We start from the raw sequence: 20,917 nt of genomic DNA, 5'->3' as shown, positions 1-20,917 counted from the left end.
AAGCAACAAATTTCGCATTTGCATTACGCCTAATTGCGCGTATATGTTGAATAAACAGTGGAAGGTGCCTCCATCGAAATGCTATCAGGTTCGAACCCGCGTCTTTCGGGACAGCAGCGGAGCACCGTAACCACTGAACCATGCGGAGCGCCTAGCATCAGCGGTAACGATAACCAATAGAATAGGTGATATAAATACGCCGATTGCATTGTCACAAATAATAAAACGAAATCAGGCAGTGCGTTCAGAAGCTCTTGAAGCAGTATCGTAGATGTCACGAGGTTTCGAGGCTTTTCTATTGTTGTAATTGTTATGCGATATGACCTGGCGCGATAGCAGAGCTGATGCAGCAGACAATGTCAACGCATTCGTGCGTGGAAACGTTTTTAACTTACGTGCAGAGACTGAAGTGATAAGCGGAGCTCCGAGTTGTTCTCTGTATCTGATAACGTGCACGGGAATGCTGCGTTGCCGCTGCTATTTATTTTTTCTTGGACATTGTAATAACCCAGCAAACGTAAACGACAGAAAACGTGCTCTACTGTCCCGACAGTGGCGCGCACGTTGAACGCAATTAATAATGTACTCTCGCTCTTAAATAATTGTTGCTATAATTACTGAACACGTAGTTAACACAACCTGCAGTGTTATTAAATGATTGGGAAGTGTTTTAGCAAAAGCATGCCGGGACAAGAGGCAAAGCTACACAGTGTTCTTCAGTCTCCCTGCGCTGAAAGTATTTTCCGAATACGCTAACCAACATTCCATACTCACAGACGTAATTATATTTAACTTAAAGGCATAACTGTAGCTCCAAAAAAAGACCACTAAGGCAACGCATCAGCGAACTAACCTTTTCTTTTTATTTTTCTACGGGAGACGAGAAACGCTTGATGTATACTGTTCCCAATACGTAGACGCATGCAGCAACGAAAGTGCTACAACCAAATGGTTTATCAATATCAAATTTTGGAAGAATTTTCAAGTAAACAAAAAAGTAATGCATGCATTTCTTAGCATTATACGGCTCAGCGGTAAGAACATATACTCAGCGTATGCCGAACGCTGAGTATAATGTTCGTCAGATAGTTACCGTGATAGTACCGATGCTGCTGAAGTCTGCCTGTTCGTTGAGGCATATGCATGCGTCAGCACACTGGGAACAGTATACATGTCAACTACTCCTCGTCTCCCGTCAAATAATGTTGACAGTTACGTGACGTGCTTTTGCCTTGTTCTGAGTGCACGTCCTTTATTGCGCGCTGCAATTGTGTTTTGAGTATAAACACCAACTCGCCCACCGACGCGTGTCGCTGCTTTATAATTAGAGCTGCTATAACTTTCGCGCAAATTTCCGACATTACAGACTGTACCATCTCTTGCGTGAAATACTGTTTGTTATATTGTGGCTCTTGAAGAAGGAGGCGACCCGCCACGGTTGCCTAGCGGTTATGGCGCTCGACTGCTGACCCGACGGTCGCGGGATCGAATCCCGGCCGTGGCGGCCGCATTTCGATGGAAGCAAAATGCTACTGAGACCCGCGTACTTAGATTTAGGTGCACGTTACATAACACCAAATGGTCAAAATTTCCGGAGCCCTCCACTGCGACGTACCTCACAATCATATCGTGCTTTTTGACGTAAAAACCCAACAATTATTATTATCAAGGAAGGAGGTGACTTGTTGTCGTGTCCAACGACTCTGCGGGCACCCGCACCCCCCCCCCTCTCTCTCTCTCTCTCTCTCTCTCTCTCTCTCTTCTCCGGCCCTTCGCTCCTTCCGAAGTCGAATGAAATAATAAGCAAAGGAACAGGATCGAATCGAACGTTAGAGCACGAAACAACGCTGCCGTGGCGGCATCTGCCGCACGGCTTTGAAGTCTCCGTCGCGGCGGGTCAACCTCTACACCTTCGGGCTCCACGGCGGAGGGGGCAGAGGGACGGATATAGCATTCGTAAAAAGCCGCCCTTTGCGACGACGGCAGCCGGGCGGACTGGGTCCCCGTGGCAGTGTACGGCGGGGCTGCCTGCGGCGAGAGCTATAATAGGAGGTCGTTAATGTCGGCACGTTCGACGCGGCGAAGGGCACCGCCTGCGATTGTCGTCGGGTCATCTGCTGCCTAGGAATCGGTAATCGTGTGTTTTTCACATCGTTGCTCCAGTGTGACGGCACGCCGAAAGAACGCGCACACCGTTCACTCGTGTGCCTGTGACAGTGCATTGTGCAGTGTTATTGCTTCGTCTCCGTCTAACGGCGAGGCCCCGTTGCATCGGTTCCGGTAGTGTTTCTCAATCCCCACGAAGAGGACAGCAGTCGTGTGCTACCTTTCGTTCGATATTCCAAGCACTTGCGTTCCCATGGTCTCTGCACCCAGGTGTTACTCGGCGCACGTTTTCCCGCTTCCTACGTCGTCTCTTTCTCATTGAGCGTTGATTCATATATACTGCGCCCGCCCTGTGACTCACGCAGCTGTCGTACTAAGGCACAGCTGCCTTCCCCACGTGAAAGGTACGTGCGATGACGAAAGTGTAAAGAGAAATACCCCTACGAGCAGCCTGGAAACTGCAATAATCGACTGACCGCAAGCACTCTTCTCAAGGTGAGAGAGCGGTGGATTACTGGGAGCGAGAGCACATGTGCAGCCGAGCCAAAAGGCGCGCGTGTGACGGCATGTTATAACGCGTATAAACGACACGCGTACTACCTTTGTTCTTTCCGAAAGAAAGCAGAAGAGCCGGTCCGTTTACAGGGAGACGCTTAGGAAGCGCAGCGACCATGTCGGCTTCGAGCTCCGCCTCTCCGAAACAGCTTCACGGCGTGCCCGACAACCTGCTCTACGTATTCGTTATCAGCCGGCACGGCCAGCGAACTCCCATTGCGCGCTGCCAGAACCTGCCAAAGAAAGAACCCGTCGACTACGGCCAACTCACCGCGAAGGGTCGAGAACAGACCTTCAAGCTGGGCCAGTACCTGCGGGACCGCTACGATGCGTTCCTGCGGGGCTCCGACTCGCCTGGTCATGTACTGGCCACACACGTCTCCCTGGACCGGTGCCGGGACAGTGTGAAAGAGACTGTGCGCGGCCTGGGAGTTCCCGCGGCCCCGATCAGCACCGACCCGACGCGATATGATGTGCCCTTTTTAGGCAGCGTCAACGACAACACGGACAGGGCGCTCGAGGGACCCGGTCGGGGCAAGTTCAAGACCCTGGGAGACCTGATACACTTCGTCGCCGAGAAGACGGGGGCACCGTGGCGCAACAACACCGACAAGTTCCTCGTCATGGACAGCCTGGTGACTTACGTGCTCAACGGTAACCCCGTGCCCGGACTGGGCCAAGTCCATGTGGGAGGACTTGCTGTGGGCCGACCAGACGGTGTTCGCGCAGATACTCGTTGGTTACGAGCGACCGTTCGCGGCCTACATTCTGGGACACGTGCTGGACGCCCTCGCGGAGAAGTTCGAGGAGCGCGTCAAAGGGCCCGACAGGATGCACGTCTTCTCCATGTCCGACACTAGCCTGTTTTCGGTGCTCAAGCTTCTGAACGAGTCGCACGACGTTCGACCGTGCTTCTGTGCCAGCATCCTGATTGAGGTGTACAAGGATGGCAACGTGAACCGCGTCCGAGTGTTGTACCGCGCCGAGGATGAACCTTGTCTAGTTCCCACGAACAAGGTCGAGAACCCGTGCGAACTGAGCGAATTTCTCGAATTCTTGCGCGGCATTCTAAATACGCCTTAGCTGCCATGGGATTGGAGCAACCAGTTCGTGCGTCAGTTTTAGTCCATACTCCAGTATATGCAGTGCGGAGAATGTGAACAAAAAAAAAAGTTCTATATCATTTCGCATATTTTTAGCTGCCATATATTTTCAACTTGTTGCGTTGGCATATTCAAACGCAAGTGCCTGTAAAATACGTGCGATTGTTGCGATTATGCGCGGCGTCGAGCCAGCCACTGTAGCTGGCAGCCGCTGTTACATGGGCCGCTAACTTATCTAGGAAGCACGTATAGATAAGTAATTTTTGTGGTTGCGTGCACTTGTTGCTGCGCGGCACCTGACTTTGTTGGGATGGTGCATTCGTTGCCGTTCCGGTTACAAACTGATTGTTACTGCCACACATTTTGATATTGGCTGATGCCGGAAGATGGGCGAATCTAAAGAGAAAAAAAATGGTTGGCTCTCCCGTTAATCGAGAGTAGATGCAACCATGATATGGCTACCGACAAAGCATATTGGTTGGAGGTGATACAAGCCCCAATCTTAATATGCGGCCCCGACGCCACGCAGGCCTGCAAGGTTGCCGAGCTGGAATGAACCTGTTTTGAACTGAAACTCGTAGCAAGTCTCGTCTCGGCCAAACGCAGTCAACGCCGGACGCCGCCGGCGTGCTCACGCAGTGTGCAATCTCTCGCACGAAACTCAGGCGTTGGTGTTGAAAACCCTGTATCAGCGTCAAAAGATAACAACCAGGTGTATTGGCGCCCTGTATCTACCTTTGGAACGTCGCCATTGGATATGAGAAATAAAGCTTCAGCGTACCAGAGGTTACAGCTTCAGTGATATTACAATTCGTAAAAAAAGATATTTTTGTAACTTGTTTCGGCAGTAACTACGGTTGTTTACAAGCTGAGAATAAACACAAGTATACAAGCTCCACGCGCAGCCATCGCTGTCCCATTGATGCGGGATTTGCATAGACGTTACATTCATTCACGCTTGCTCGTTTCCGCGGCGTCAAGCGTTTTCGCGTGTATCGGGTAGTTGGTGTTTCCACACCGACACATGTTCTTGTTGCTGGTGTTAAGTCGAAAACTTGAAAGTCCTAGCAAATTTCATCAGAGATTCTGTCATCACTGATTAGCCAATGGTCATATCTTGAGAATAGGAACGACGAACCTTTAGTTATCTAATTGCGTATTTATGCTAGCCCATATAAAGTACTTACGGTTTATGAGGAAACCTGGCTGTACGACTCTCTTGCTTAGGTGATTGACAAGCACGGCGCTGTTTTGCGGGAGGAGCTTGTATTTATTCTTAGATTGTAGCCGACCATATCGTATGTAATGCGGTCCTGTACAAAGGTCCAGCCGGGAGACCGCATTTTCTCAACTTTTCGCTGGTTGCCCGGATGTGCTCGTCTGAGTGCCCGGATAACGGCTTTGGTTTTTCGCTCAAATGTCAGTTGAACGTCGCCGACAACGGAAGTTGAAACCATATAATGCTTAAAACGTTGAGTCTGCAGACCCTAAACGCCGAAGCAGATCGACAGTTGGCTGGAACTTCCAGCATACACCTCTGCGTACATTGTTTTGGAGCCACTCTGGAAGTATGTCAACGCGCACAGTTGGGTTTCCTGGTTCTGCACTACAGCAGCGACGGGTACGTGATTCACAGACAGGGATTGCGCTGCGTGTGTCTCGTCTCGCGTGTGTGCGTGTCTTCGAAGCGCAGCGTCGTCTCTTTGTTCTCCGTAATTCAGGTGGGCATAGGTGGATATATAGTTGCGTATTCTCTATTGAGCTTGAAAGTTGTTTTTCTTTTTTCTCACAGAAACTACCAGGTGCAATTAGTTGGGTATCAATCATCTACGTCATGACGTGCTTTGTCCTTGTGCTTGTTTTGTGAACGTCTTTGCTGTGTGTATTTGCCTGTAAGATTATAAATAAGCCTTACTGTATGCACTAGACACTGGCTCGTCAGACTTCGTAAATCTCTTATGGTTACTCCTACAAGCAAACAATACTTTCATTCTAAAGAGGCACTGAAGTAAAACAACGAACTGGTTTAGGTTGACTTGTACTCTGAAAAGTCTAATGTAGTTAATTTCACCATCATATGTTTATTAATAGAGAAAGAAAATCAACGTCAAAGTTTCGTTTATAAATTTCGCGTTGAAATCTCCGCGCGTTACGTCACGGATTTCAAAGTGCATTCTTCGTATTTTGGCGACATTTTCTCAACAAAATTTCCTGAAACTTGGTAAGTTGTGCTCTGGGCCCCCTCAGAGGTCGATGTACTTAATTTGTAACCATTATTTCATTTGAACTACGATGTATTTCAGTAGGAACTACGTATCACCTAGTAGACGTCCGTCAAAATCTTTGCCGTCATGGCGTTTGGAGCGAGAATTTCAAGGTGGCGACGCCACCCACATTTTCTTTTCACGCGTTTTCTTGATCACCAAGCGTCTTCTCGCGGATTAGAAGTGAACTTTTAAAGCGTATGAACTTCACGCGGTAAGAGAGGTGTTTTTCGGCATTGTAAATTTGTAATTTTCTAGCGCGCGAAAAATCGTTTTTTCTCATTAGTGTCCGTTTAATGCGTGAAGCCGCCTACAGAAACAAGACACAAAAGAAAGAATACGATTCGACGGGAGAACCGCTGCACTAGCAACCAGTTTATTTCGAAATAACAAGATGTAAACAGGGTTAATATACATACACAACAGCGTACCACGTGCTGAAACGACGTCACCATGGCGTCACAAATATTCCAAATTTGTGACGTCATCACATGCCGTCGTATGATAGCATCATCACTGACGCCGTCAATTTACATCGTCGCTTGGTCAAAGGTATCCAATAAAAGAAGGGGGGGGGGACTACGATGAAAAGATGCACTGCGGCTGGCTAATACATTCGTCACCGGCCGAATCCTGTATCAGGCTCCCTACCTCCACCTACGCAAATGCTTTGAGAGCGCCTTGGATGTAGTTCTCCGCAAGATTTACAAGAGAGTGCTCGACCTCCGCATAACGACGTCTAACCAGCATACATACACAACAGCGTACCACGTGCTGAAACGACGTCACCATGGCGTCACAAATATTCCAAATTTGTGACGTCATCACATGCCGTCGTATGATAGCATCATCACTGACGCCGTCAATTTACATCGTCGCTTGGTCAAAGGTATCCAATAAAAGAAGGGGGGGGGGACTACGATGAAAAGATGCACTGCGGCTGGCTAATACATTCGTCACCGGCCGAATCCTGTATCAGGCTCCCTACCTCCACCTACGCAAATGCTTTGAGAGCGCCTTGGATGTAGTTCTCCGCAAGATTTACAAGAGAGTGCTCGACCTCCGCATAACGACGTCTAACCAGCATACATACACAAACAGCGTACCACGTGCTGAAACGACGTCACCATGGCGTCACAAATATTCCAAATTTGTGACGTCATCACATGCCGTCGTATGATAGCATCATCACTGACGCCGTCAATTTACATCGTCGCTTGGCAAAGGTATCCAATAAAGAAGGGGGGGGGGACTACGATGAAAAGATGCACTGCGGCTGGCTAATACATTCGTCACCGGCCGAATCCTGTATCAGGCTCCTACCTCCACCTACGCAAATGCTTTGAGAGCGCCTTGGATGTAGTTCTCCGCAAGATTACAAGAGGTGCTCGACCTCCGCATAACGACGTCTAACCAGCATACATACACAACAGCGTACCACGTGCAAAAATGACGTCACCATGACGTCACAAATATTCCAAATTTGTGACGTCATCACATGCCGTCGTATGATGGCATCATCACTGACGCCATCAGTTGGCATCGTCGCTTGGTCAAAGTAGCAGGGGCCGATCCCGAAGGAAGCGCAACATCAAGTGTGCAGAAAGCTTCAAGGGAGAGAACCATTAACGTCGGCAGGGTGGTGCAAAGGGGGCACTGGCACCCCCCAAGCCCAACAGCACTTGCCCCCCCCCCCCCCCTCCCCACCGAAGCCACACCAGAGCTTATTAAGATGAATTCTTTAGCCGTCATTGTGATCGAAAGTACACCAGCTGAGAGAAATTTCATTTGATGAAGCAATGTTCCAATTCGCGAGTTTGGAATGCCACGAGATGCTGTTTTAGCAGTTTTATTTTTAATTATATCTTCACCGACTCTGACTACAGATATTGTTCAACTTCTCAAAGAAAACAAACCATCAGCCCGTTTCATTCGACATAGCGTACTTACACCACTTCGCTATTACCACAGTCACTTTATCACATATCAGTGGCTACCGGCTCATTGCGGTATTCTGGCCAATGAATCAGATGAAGCGGCATGCAAAAGATTTCAATACCAAAATAATAGGCAAACTTATTTCATCAAATCTGATTCTTCCCAGCTGGCGTAAGACTTGCTTTGAAGAAAACAAGAGGCTCTGTACCTTCCGACACATCATTATGCTTTGCCCTCTACTCAATCGACCCACATCTCAGAACAAGTACCAGAATTCCTCGACATCAGGAAACTCTGTACGATCGTCTTCGTCTAAACACTGCCTATGAAAACAGCTTACGGCACCGCGCTTCGGTCAAGCGGCAAGTCCATATACTGCAACAACTGTGGCTCCATCGAAACTGTGGAACATATTTTGTTTGAGTGTCGGGCGCAGTGTTTTATGCGGTACCGAAAAACAGCAACTAAATACGTTACTCGTTACGCTAACAAAAAAGTTTTTACGCGTTACCGTTACCAGAAAAAAAGTAACGGACGTTCCTCGGCCGTTACTCCATAACCAGAAATTTTAGTCATTGCATCTTCTCTGCAGGCACCCACAATAAGAATTTTGTAAAGCCCAAAGTGCTGATTAAACGAGAATAATTTGCACAAATGTGCCGTTCCTTGGCAATACCGTATACAGTGGCCTATAAAGTTGCCTGTATAAAGTTCTATTTGATGCCTTCTAACTCTGTGGCACATGGTAAGGCCATTCTTCTCAACGTGACATTAAAAATAAGACGATCGATGTCACCATCAACGCTCTCCGCAAAGAAAACATCACTGAACAAACTTGCAGTAATTATAACGGCGTGCTTCTATATACTAACAAAATTAATGCGCAAACTTGTAGCAACAAAAAATGCTTAAATGGCGTAAATCCGGCAAAAAGTATTTGCGCGCAATTTTTTTAAAACTTAACCTGCACAATTACCGCAAAAATTTGCGACTGTGTATGTGAAGCTGTTCAGGGTCAGCCTCGCTTCCTCAGGAATTCAATAGCCAGAAAGCTAATCGCAGCTGCAGATAGCAAAACGCAAAACTAATTTTGGAAACGAAGTTTATAAGAAGTGTCAAAGTATTGCACGAATAACTTCCTAATGTAACTGCAATTTTCTGAATGTAAGAAGTAGGTGTATTTCAAACCTGTCATCGGACAGCTTCCCTCGTTTCTTGGTAAATACCTCCGCACCTATACGCTAAATAGGCGCTCGACGGTTTGTGGTACTCCTGTATTCACTTTCAGAAAAAAGCTGGTAAACGCGCGGCTTTTCCTTGAACTCACTCAGCGCGATGTAATGATGCACCAAAGGTACCGAGACAGTCGTTGATCTACAGTTGGCGATGTTGTTGAGAATGCATTTCCGAAGAAGTCATCGTTGAGCTAAGGCAGGCCGCTATACCCGTGTCTTGATCTCCGCAAGCCAAAAAATCTCGACAGCTCGCTTTTGACTGTTACGAGGACCGCATTTCGCTTCGATTCATCGACGATCAACGACAACTTGAACCTCGATAGCACAGTAGCCAAAACTGACGGATCCATTTAAGAAATTTCGAAAATTTGCTCCCAAATGCAATCTTCCCCGCGCAACAAAGGACCCCGCGCGTGGTCGCTTTGTCAACGGTTGGCGGGCCGAGATCAGTCCACCACTGCGACGAAATAACATCGGGGAGAGCTTTGGGAAAATAGCTCCTACGAGGCAGAATATTTTTGGGGAAAATTCTCGAATTCATTGGAATAAAAAGCAACGAGTAACGTCACACGTTGCGTTACCGAAAAATCGTAACGTAAGTACGTTACCCCTTACAGGTCCGAAATAGTAACAACTACGTTACTAAGTTACTGAAGAAAAGTAACGCGTTACCGGTAACGCCGTTACTTGTAACGCGTTACCGCCAACACTTGCCGAGCGTATATGCCGATGAGCGTGCGCTCTATGAACATGTCATGGCATCGGTAACACAAAGAACTTTATCATTTGACTGTATATTGGGTTCATTAGCCTGCCTCACGCAAAGAAGGCGTGTGATGAAACTTCTGTTCACATATTTAGATAGTATCGGTCAGCTCGACAAACTTTAGTTGCTCCTCGAATGCACACAATGAGAGACTCTATCAGCGCACGTCCCCGCCCAAGAGCCAAAAAACTCAGACTGGGTTTTATATAATTTTTATTCTATTTCAGCATTTTTACGAGATTATTTTTCTCCCTCTTTTTCTGTCTTTCAGTCCTCGACCCCTTTCCCCATGCAAGTCAGTGATATATATATACGCTGGCTAAATTATTTGCCTTTCAATAAAGAGTTTTCTCTCTCTCTCTCTCTCTCTCTCTCTCTCTCTCTCTCTCTCTCTCTCTCTCTCTCTCTCTCTCTCTCTCTCTCTCTCTCTCTCTCTCTCTCTCTCTCTATCTATCTTAATGCTAGTATCCCTCATTTGTTTTTGATCAACGCGCGGAGTGAAAAAAGTGATTCTTTTTTACCATTTGTGAAATTTTATGTTATGCAAAACTACCGCGTATTTAAATTTAGGTTATAGTGAACTAATTTAGGTGCACATAAAAGAACACCGGGTGGTCGAAATTAATCCGAAGTCCCACACGCGTGCCTTATAATCATATCGTCATTTTGGCGCGAAAACTCGCATAACTTCAGGAAGTGGCGCTACATAATTGCTCTTTTTTTATTGCATATGATGTAAATATTGTTCTTTTTTTTAACAGGGGCGCTCTTTAAGCCGGCCGTAAAAGCTTTGGTGTCCGCAGAAAACCACAGGGGAGATGCGCGAGACCCAAACGCTGTTTGAGTCTCGCGCATGCGCAGTGGCCCCGACGCTATTTCTTTGGGGCCCCAATCATTTTGTTGAATCGAAATGAAGAGGGGGAGGATAGAAGATAAGGTCAAGCATTGTTCCGTTCTGCCGTTATACACGCTGTCAAACGCCATCAGTGTAGTACATTATAGGCGCATTGTTGTTGATGCTAAGCACTTCGGACAAAACCGCTACGTTTACTTTCAGTTCATTAAAGCACCTTCCATTCGATACCATCTCTAGGCATTTATTCACCCGTTGGCCATTCATTAAGGAATTCTGGCTTTCGTAATTTGAGCGAGAACAAAAAGAAAACAGATTTCCAAAGTTTGTTGGCGACAGAGCTTATAACAAACGCTGACATGTCTGGGCATTTCGTTAAAATGTATTCGTGATATAATGCGCGCGTGTCTTTGTGTATGCGCGTGCATGTCTCGGCAATTTTCCGAAGTAGTAACTGTCCCGGAAATGCACCTCGCCGAGAGTATCTCTTGGCATATCCCTGAATAGAAGCATCCAACGCACTATACCGCTCACCAGGCACGTAGCCAGGATTTTTTTCGATGGGGAGCCCAAGGCCTAATTGTTCAAAAGAAAGTCTTTCCATGGTAAAAAGAAAAAAAAAAGTTGCCCGGGAATACAGAAGGCTGGAAGAATTTCGGGGGGGGGGGGGGGAGGGGGGGGAACCCCGAAATTCATCGCAAGGGGGGGCCCGGGCCCCCCTTGCCTACGTGCCTGTCCCACACACATTCTAGGGAATCGATACGCAAGAACACCTGTGTGGTTTAGGTACACGTTGAAGAACCCCAGGTCGTCAAAATTAATTTGGAGTCCGCCACTATACGAAGTGCCTCATAATCAAACCATGGTCTTGGCACAGAAAACTGCCTGCAGTTATTAAATATGTCACTCAAAAGTGTATATAGTATATAAAGAGCGCATTTTGCAGCGCATTTTGTTGTTCGTACTAAAGTACACATTCATATCTTTATAAAGCTGTGTGAAGATAACGCATCATAAACAATACCGACGCAGTTTTCGAAGCGTCGCCTTCTTATCTTTAATTGTGAGAGAGTTGCATCCTGTCCCGTTGCAATGTCTTCGTCGGTCGCGACCCGTTATCTTATCCTCTATGGCTTTGGTGAAAATTAATGAAATACGACGGCTGTACGGAAACGCATTCGTAAAACGATTTCAAGCCTGTTCTGCGTTAACCACAACGGCAAAATCGACATATTACGCATTTGCATATCGCCTAACTGTGCGCATATGTTGCATAAACAGTGGAAGGTACCTCCGTCGAAATGCTACCGGGTTCGAACCCGCGTCTTTCGGGACAGCAGCGGAGCACCGTAACCTCTAAGCCATGCGGCACGCCTATCGCATCAACGGTAACGATAACCAATAGGTGGTATAAATACGCCGATTGTATTGTCACAAATGATAAAATGAAATCGTGCAGTGCGCTCAGAAGCTCTTGAAGCAGTATAGTAGAGTCATGAGATTTCGAGGCTTTTCTATTGTTGTCATTGTTATGTGATATGACCTGGCGCGATAGCAGAGCTGATGCAGCAGACAATGTCAACGCATTCGTGCGTGGAAACTTCTTTAACTTACGTACAGAGACTGAAGGGATAAGCGGAGCTCTCAGTTGTTTTCTGTATCTGATAACGTGCACGGGAATACTACGTTGCCGCTGCTATTTATTTTACACCAAAAGTTGTTATGAGATCACAACAAGGGCCGTTTTTGGCACAGTTGTCCGCCGCCGCCGCCACCGGTGTCTGTAACCACTATCGCTCGAAATAAGAAAAAAATTCCAGGATGGAACGAGGTTCGAACGTGGGCCCTCTGCGTAGGAGCCCTGTATTCTACCTCAGAGCAATGACGGTGCTTGAACCTGCTGTGCAAAAAGACCCTATACAGGCTTCATGTCGGGAACGAACCACATTAACATATGTAATGTAGCGTGGTAGAAGAGTAAAATAACAACCAAGCGTCACACAACGCGAATTCTGTAACCAGGCGTCAGACAATGCGAATTACATAATTAGTGGGTCCTTTAAAGCTTCCAACCCATTACAAAAGGCTCAGTCATAATTCTTCGTCGTCATCAGCCGTCGCATCAAGAAAGTGCACCTAATGCCTTACAGATGGTACCTGACTTCTCCGAATGGCTAGTAATTTCGTGGTGGGTGTTTCCCAACTTCACAAAAATTATGATTTGTGGCGTAGTGGGTACGTTGCTAGTGTACTTGTATTAGTAGCCGCAACAGCGTTTATAACGGGCTCTAGAAATGCCGCTCTTCGTGCTTTCGCTGTGACTGTGCTGCGCTTTCCGCGCAGGCCTGGCGTTTTTTTAAAGACTTGGGAACATAAACGCAGAAATTTTGGTCTGTCTGTCTTTCTGTTTGTCTGTCTGTCACCGGATTCAGCCACGCGGCCAAAGCTGAACCATTTGGCGAGCGCCCAGCCACATTGAACTAGTGGCTAGGTTCATACTTGTGTACATTGTCGATCAAAAAGCAAACATTGCGCATATCTGAAGCGCAACATCACTACATAAGTAGTAGGCGGTGTGTTCCTTTACTAGAAAATACATAGATACGTAATTCTAAGGACCCTAGTTTCTTAAGCTGCGCTGAAAATGCGACGCTATACACGCCAACGAAAGCCCTCTGCCACGGAGGAAGGAAAGAACTTTCCTTCCTACGTGCCCTCTGCACAAGCTCATGTTTCCCGACGTATTGCCATGGTGTTCTCTGGTATTGCCAGATGGCGTCCATGTCTCACGCAGCGCCTCTTCAATCGTCTTTCGACGACATTTGCAGCGAAGCACGCAGATACGCGGCCAATTTTTTCTTGGACATTGTAATAACCCGGATAACGTAAACGACAGAAAACGCCACCGACTCTCCCGACAGTGGCGCGCACGTTGAACGCAACTAATGATGTAATATCTCGCTCTTAAATAATTGTTGCTCTAAGTACTGTACACGTAGTTAAGACAACCCGCAGTGTTATTAGATGATTGGGAAGCGTTTTAGCAAAAGCATGCCGGGACAAGAGGCAAAGCTACACAGTGTTCTTCATCTCCCTGGGCTGAAAGTATTTTCCGAATACGCTAACCGACATTCCATACTCACAGACGTAATTATATTTAACTTAAAGGCATAACTGTAGCTCCAAAAAAAGGACCACTAGGGCAACGCATCAGCGAACTAACCTTTCCTTTTTATTTTTCTACGGGAGACGAGAAACGCTTGATGTATACTGTTCCCAATACGTAGACGCATGCAGCATCGAACATGCTACAACCAAATGGTTTATCAATATCAAATTTTGGAAGAATTTTCAAGTAAACAAAAAAAGTAATGCATGCATTTCTTAGCATTATACGGCTCAGCGGTAAGAACATATACTCAGCGTTTGCCGAACGCTGAGTATAATAATGTTCGTCAGATATATTTACTATGATAGTACCGATGCTGCTGAAGTCTGCCTGTTCGTTGAGGCATATGCATGCGTCAGCACACTGGGAACAGTATACATGCCAACTGCTGCTCGTCTCCCGTCAAATAACATTGTCAGCTCCGTGACGTGCTTTTGCCTTGTTGTGAGCGCAGGTCCTTTATTGCGCGCTGCAGTTGTGACTGAGTATAAACACCAACTCGCCCACCGACGCGTGTCGCTGCTTTATAATTAGCTGCTGGGTGATTCCACGTAAGATCGAACAATCGATGGCTGGTCAACCTCTCAAATTTATTTCAAAATTTTATATATTATTGCCTGATGAGTGGAAAGAAGAGATCCTCAATTTGTTTTGCCGCCAAAAATTTTTTCGAAGCATAGGAAATCAATAATGACGAAGAGGTGGAGTAGAGCGCTCATCCGCTGTGCTGTTTTGGCCAACTTTCGTTATGCATTGCACAAAATATATTAAAGTTAGGTAGCTGAAATTTCTTTAACTAAATATATGCATGTTTTTGCTTCTGCTCAGGTATTTTTAGTTTTGATGTGTAGTGTAGATGTTTTTTTATAAAAAACCTCGAAATTGGCCCAGGAGACGTTATTTTCTTTACTTTGAAGGTCTTTATCTCGAAAAATCCTTGTAGCAGAGCGACAAAAATTGCGCATTACCTTCTTCGCATGCTTATCTACCACACTGCCGAATCTTATATTTATATAACTTTTCAGTAAAGAGATATGATCGAGCTAAGTTAAAGAAAACACCGGACAATGAAAACTTCTGACGACAATTAAAAAAAAAAACATTTTTCATATTTCTTAAACTTTGTCCACTTATTGTCCTCCACATCAGCTTTCATAATCATTGAAAACATGTTGCATAATGTCGTTGCACTAATAGTTACGACCCCCCCAATGAGACCCTTGGGCAAGGATTGGCAATTCCGACTTCTTGCCCAGCAAGTGTATAAAATGCAGGCAGGATTGAATTGCTTTTTTATTAAAAGGCCAGCAGGTACGGAAAAAGGTGTCGCCGACACTGAAGACGTTAATTTTGAAATTATTTGGTCACTGCAGCGGCCACGAGCGCGGGGCTACCGAGCAGGCGCGCGCGCACCCGAGATGCTCGTTGTAAGAGACGGCGCAGTGAGAGCTCGTTTTCGCGTCCTCAGACCGATTGAGTTCGAAACAGCAACACCTCTCCGGTGACTTGAACGCACGTGCACTGGAGCTTCGCTATTCTATCCACCCTCTGTTAGCATCGCAGCTAGGCGCTGATAACAAGGCAGAGATGGAAGCAAGATGAGAACTCTATAAGGGAGCTATGAGCGCTCGCTTCACGCACGTTGCTGCCAGAGAAACTGTGCTGCGCCAGTTGCGATCAGTGGAAAGCATTAACGTGGCGCTCCAGTGGCAAAGCAAAATATGGAATGTCAAAGGAAAGAAAAGCAAAACTATCGGTAGCCGGATGCGCTTGCCTATCTTAGATGTCGGCAGCAGACGGCCTGAACTAGCCGCGCGTTCAGAGCGCTGTTACTTCATTCGGCGCGAATAGTTCTTGTGCTTCGCTCTTACTCTACTCCTCCTGTGCGTCTCATGGAGAGAAAGTATAGCTCGAAATGAGTGTATTGTGGAGACTACCTTTCGAAGCACAAGAAGCTTAAAGGAGTACTGACACGAATTTTTAAAATTTTCGGATTGTTGCTCTAAATAAAAATACTGGTGTCGAGAAACCTAAAACGACTATTGTGGTGCCTGGGAATGCATCGTATATATTTTAATTAGCGCCACCTTAAAAAGACACTTTCGGTTTCGATATCGAGGGGGTGGCTTCTCAATGTCGTTTCATAGCAGTGTGACGTCACGGAGATACAGAAACTCGCGACGTACTAGCAGCAAATTCGTCATCTGCTCGTGGTTCACATAAACAACGATGAGTGAATTGTCGTCCTGTGACCCTGGCAGCGATTTCTGCGATTTAGGCTGCATGCAGGACGCAGAACTCGCATACTCGGGGGAACTGTCTTGACTCGTCAGGATAATGTCCTTGCAGTGGAGCTGGCTGCAGATGCTCAGCGACGAAAACTTCAATGTCAAATTAAAATATTTTATACGTGTTCTCCGACTCGAGTGTGTGGACAGCGTTGACACTGCACACCAACGAAGCAAAAAATGTCCCTTTTGCGATGTCTCAAAATCGTGTCAGTACTCCTTTAATTATTGCAAAGAAGCCAAAATTTCGTAGAGTTACCGACCTAGGCATATACGCTTTGAAAAAACGTTTAACGCCAGAAAGATCAGTGACTGCCAGTGAGACGGACTACTTGTGCTACGCGTGCTTTTGCTACCACTGCAATGAAAGATCTTCACGGAACGCACAGCTTAACGATGACATTCTTATGCCCCCTGAAAAAGAAATCGACGTCATTAACCAGATCACTGCGACTACCGGTGTACGTGCGTTCAAGTCACCCGAGAGGTGTTGCTGTTTCAAACTCAATCGGTCTGAGGACGGGAAAACGAGCTGTTTTTTAGTTTAGTGTTTGCTTTTTCATTATGTTACAGTTTCCTATCCGTTTATGTTTTACATTATATTCCTGTTCGCATTGCCGTTTTGTACTATGAATACTTCATACTATGTATGTTCTACCATTTTCATTTCTGCTGCTAAGTAGTGTTTTTTTTTTCTACCATTATAATAAGGTCCCCCTACAGTGTTTACACTATGGAACCTTTTTCTGTACTAAAATGTTTATATTCTGTATATGTACTAAATATTGAATAAACTTCAAACTTCAAACTTCAACTTCACTGCGCCGTCTCTTACAACGCGCGCCTGCTCGGAAGCCCCGCGCTCGTGGCCGCTGCAGTGACCAAATAATTTCAAAATTAACGTCTTCAGTGCCGGCGACACCTTTCTCGGTACCTGCTGGCATTTTAATAAAAAAGCAATTCAATCCTGCCTGCATTTTATACACTTGCTGGGCAAGAAGTCGGAATTGCCAATCCTTGCCCAAGGGTCTCATTGGGGGGTCGTAACTATTAGTGCAACGACATTATGCAACATGTTTTCAATGATTATGAAAGCTGATGTGGAGGACAATAAGTGGACAAAGTTTAAGAAATATGAAAAATGTTTTTTTTTTTAATTGTCGTCAGAAGTTTTCATTGTCCGGTGTTTTCTTTAACTTAGCTCGATCATATCTCTTTACTGAAAAGTTATATAAATATAAGATTCGGCAGTGTGGTAGATAAGCATGCGAAGAAGGTAATGCGCAATTTTTGTCGCTCTGCTACAAGGATTTTTCGAGATAAAGACCTTCAAAGTAAAGAAAATAACGTCTCCTGGGCCAATTTTGAGGTTTTTTATAAAAACATCTACACTGCATATCAAAACTAAAAATACCTCGGCAGAAGCAAAAACATGCATATATTTAGTTCAAGAAATTTCAGCTACCTAACTTTAATATATTTTGTGCAATTCATAACGAAAGTTGGCCAAAACAGCAGAGCGGATGAGCGCTCTACTCCACCTCTTCGTCATTATTGATTTCCTGTGCTTCAAAAAAATTTTTGGCGGCAAAACAAATTGCGGATCTCTTCTTTCCACTCATCAGGCAATAATATATAAAATTTTGAAATAAATTTGAGAGGTCGACCAGCCATCGATTGTTCGATCTTACGTGGAATCACCCTGCTAGAAATTTCGCGCAAATTTCCGACATTACAGACTGCGTTATCTCTTGCGTGAAGTATTGTTTGTTATATTGTGGTTCTTGAAGGAAGGTGTCCCGCCATGATGGTCTAGTGGTTATGGCACTCGACTTTGACCCGAATGTCGCGGGATCGAATCCCGGCCGCGGCGGCCGCATTTCGATGGAAGCAAAATGCTACAGAGACCCATGTACTTAGATTTATGCGTACGATAAATAACACCAAATGGTCAAAATTTACGGAACCCTCCACTCTGCGGCGTCCCTCATAATCATGTCGCGGTTTTGGATGTAAAACCCCAACAATTATTATTATTAAGGAAGACGGTGACTTGTCGTGTCCAACGACTCTGCGGGCACCCCCCCCCCCCCCTCTTTCTCTCTCTCTCTCTCTCTGGGCGTTCGCTCCTTCCGAAGTCGAAGGAAATAATAAGCAAAGGAATAGAATCGAGTCGAACGTTAGAGCGGTTAGAGCACGAAACAACGCTGCCGTGGCGGCATCTGCCGCACGGCTTTGAAGTCTCGGTCGCGGCGGGCCAGCCTCAACGTGTTCTAGTAACGTTGAGTCAACATCTACACCTTCGGGCTCCACGGCGGAGGGGGCGGAGGGACGGATATAGCATTCGTAAAAAGCCGTGTTTTGCGACGACGGCAGCTGGGCGGACTGGGCCCCGTGGCAGTGTACGGCGGTGAGAGCTATAATAGGAAGTCGTTAATGTCTGCACGTTCGACGCGGCGAAGGGCACCGCCTGCGATTGCGTCGTGTCATCTGCTGCGTAGAAATCGGTGATAGTGTGTTGTTCAAGTCGTTGCTTTAGTGTGACGGCACGCCGAAGGAACGCGCTGACCGTTCACTCGTACAGTGCAGTGTTATCGCTTCGTCACCGTCTAACGGCAAGGCCCCGTTGCATCGGTTCCGGTAGTGTTTTTCAGTCCCCACGAAGAGGACAGCGGTCGTGCGCTACCTTTCGTTCCATATTCCAAGCACTTCTCTTTGAGCGTTGATTCATATATACTGCGCCCGCGCTGTGAGTCGCGCAGCTGTCGTACTAAGACACAGCTGCCTTCCCCACGTGAAAGGTACGGGCGATGACGAATGTGTAAAGAGAAATACCACTACGAGCAGCCTGGAAACTGCAATAATCGACTGACTGCAAGCATTCTTCCCGAGGTGGGAGAGCGGTGAATTAATTACTGGGAGCACAGCAAGCCAAGAGGCGCGCGTGCGATGGCATGTTATAACGCGTATATACGACACGCGTACTACCTTTGTTATTTCCGAAAGGAAACAGAAGACCTGGTCCGTTTACGGGGAGACGCTTAGGAAGCGCAGCGACAATGTCGGCTTCGAGCTCCGCCGCTCCGAAACAGCTTCACGGCGTGCCCGACAACCTGCTCTACGTGTTCGTTATCAGCCGCCACGGCCAGCGAACTCCTATTATGCGCTGCCGGAACCTGTCCAAGAAAGAACCCGTCGACTACGGCCAACTCACCGCGACGGGTCGAGAACAGACCTTCAAGCTGGGCCAGTTCCTGCGGGACCGCTACGACGTGTTCCTGCGGGGCTCCGACTCGCCTGGTCATGTACTGGCCACGCACATCCCCCTGGACCGGTGCCGCGACAGCGTGAAAGAGACGGTGCGCGGCCTGGGAGTTCCCGCGGCCCCGATCAGCACCGACCCGACGCAATACGGTGTGCCCTTTTTAGGCAGCGTGAACGCCAACATGGACAGGGTGCTCAAGGGACCCGCTCGGGGCAAGTTCAAGACCCTGGAAGACCTGGTACACTTCGTCGCCAAGAAGACGGGGGCGCCGTGGCGCAACAACACCGACAAGTACCTCGGCATGGACAGCCTAGTGACTTACGTGCTCAACGGTAACCCCATGCCCGACTGGGCCAAGTCCATATGGGAGGACTTGCTGTGGGCCGACCAGACGGTGTTCGCGCAGATGCTCGTTGGTTACGAGCGACCGTTCGCGGCCTACATTCTGGGACACGTGCTGGACACCCTCGCGGAGAAGTTCGAGGAGCGCGTCAAAGGGCCCGACAGGATGCACGTCTTCTCCATGTCCGACATGAGCCTGTTTTCGGTGCTCAAGCTTCTGAACGAGTCGCACCACGTTCGACCGTGCTTCTGTGCCAGCATTCTGATTGAGGTGTACAAGGATGGCAACGTGAACCGCGTCCGAGTGTTGTACCGTACCGAGGATGAACCTTGTCTAGTTCCCACGAACAAGGTCGAGAACCCGTGCGAACTGAGCGAATTTCTCGAATTCTTGCGCGGCATTCTAAATACGCCTTAGCTGCCACTGGGACTGGAGCAACCGGTTCGTGCGTCAGTGGTTTAAACAAAAAAGTTATATATCATATCGCATAATTTTATATGCCATATATTTTCAACTTGTTGCGTTGGATATGCAACCGCAAGTGCCTGTAAAATACGTGCGATTGTTGCTATTATGCGCGGCGTCGAGCCAGCCACTGTAGCTGGCAACCGCTGTAACAGGGCGCCCCTAACTTATGACGTATAGATAAGTAATTTTTGTGGTTGAGTGCACTTTGTGCTGCGCGGCACCTGTTTTTTTTTTTTTTTTGCGTGGTGCATTCATTACAGTTCCGGTTACAGACTGATTGATACTGCGACACATTTTGATATTGGCTGATGCCGGAAGATGGGGGAATCTAAAGAGAGAAAAAAATGGTTGGCTCTCCCGTAATCGGGAGTAGATGTAACCATCAGGCCTGCAAGGTTGCCGAGCTGGAATGAACCTCTTTTGAACTGAATCCCGTTGCAAGTTTCGTCTCGGCCAAACACTGCCAACGCCGGACGCCGCCGGCGTGGTCGGTCACGCAGCGTGCAATCTCTCGAAGCAGGCGGCACAAAACCCGTGGCGCGAAACTCAGGCGTTGGTGTTGAA

General features: G+C 47.1%; 2 protein-coding genes across 2 annotated transcripts; both read left to right on the top strand.

Moving 5' to 3' along the window:
- Positions 1-1,859: 1,859 nt before the first annotated feature.
- LOC119396202 (testicular acid phosphatase homolog) lies at positions 1,860-20,340 on the top strand. Its single transcript, XM_037663303.2, has 2 exons — positions 1,860-2,638; positions 19,205-20,340. Exon 2 carries the CDS (start codon positions 19,337-19,339, stop codon positions 20,300-20,302), a length of 966 nt encoding a protein of 321 aa, XP_037519231.1. The 5' UTR covers positions 1,860-2,638; positions 19,205-19,336; the 3' UTR covers positions 20,303-20,340.
- Positions 2,634-3,750, top strand: LOC119396203 (uncharacterized). The gene has a single exon (XM_037663304.2). It carries the CDS (start codon positions 2,778-2,780, stop codon positions 3,519-3,521), a length of 744 nt encoding a protein of 247 aa, XP_037519232.1. The 5' UTR covers positions 2,634-2,777; the 3' UTR covers positions 3,522-3,750.
- Positions 20,341-20,917: the final 577 nt, after the last annotated feature.

Source organism: Rhipicephalus sanguineus, chromosome 6, assembly GCF_013339695.2.
Source record: "Rhipicephalus sanguineus isolate Rsan-2018 chromosome 6, BIME_Rsan_1.4, whole genome shotgun sequence".
NCBI lineage: Eukaryota > Metazoa > Arthropoda > Arachnida > Ixodida > Ixodidae > Rhipicephalus > Rhipicephalus sanguineus.
This window is presented reverse-complemented; position numbering and strand designations above follow the sequence as displayed.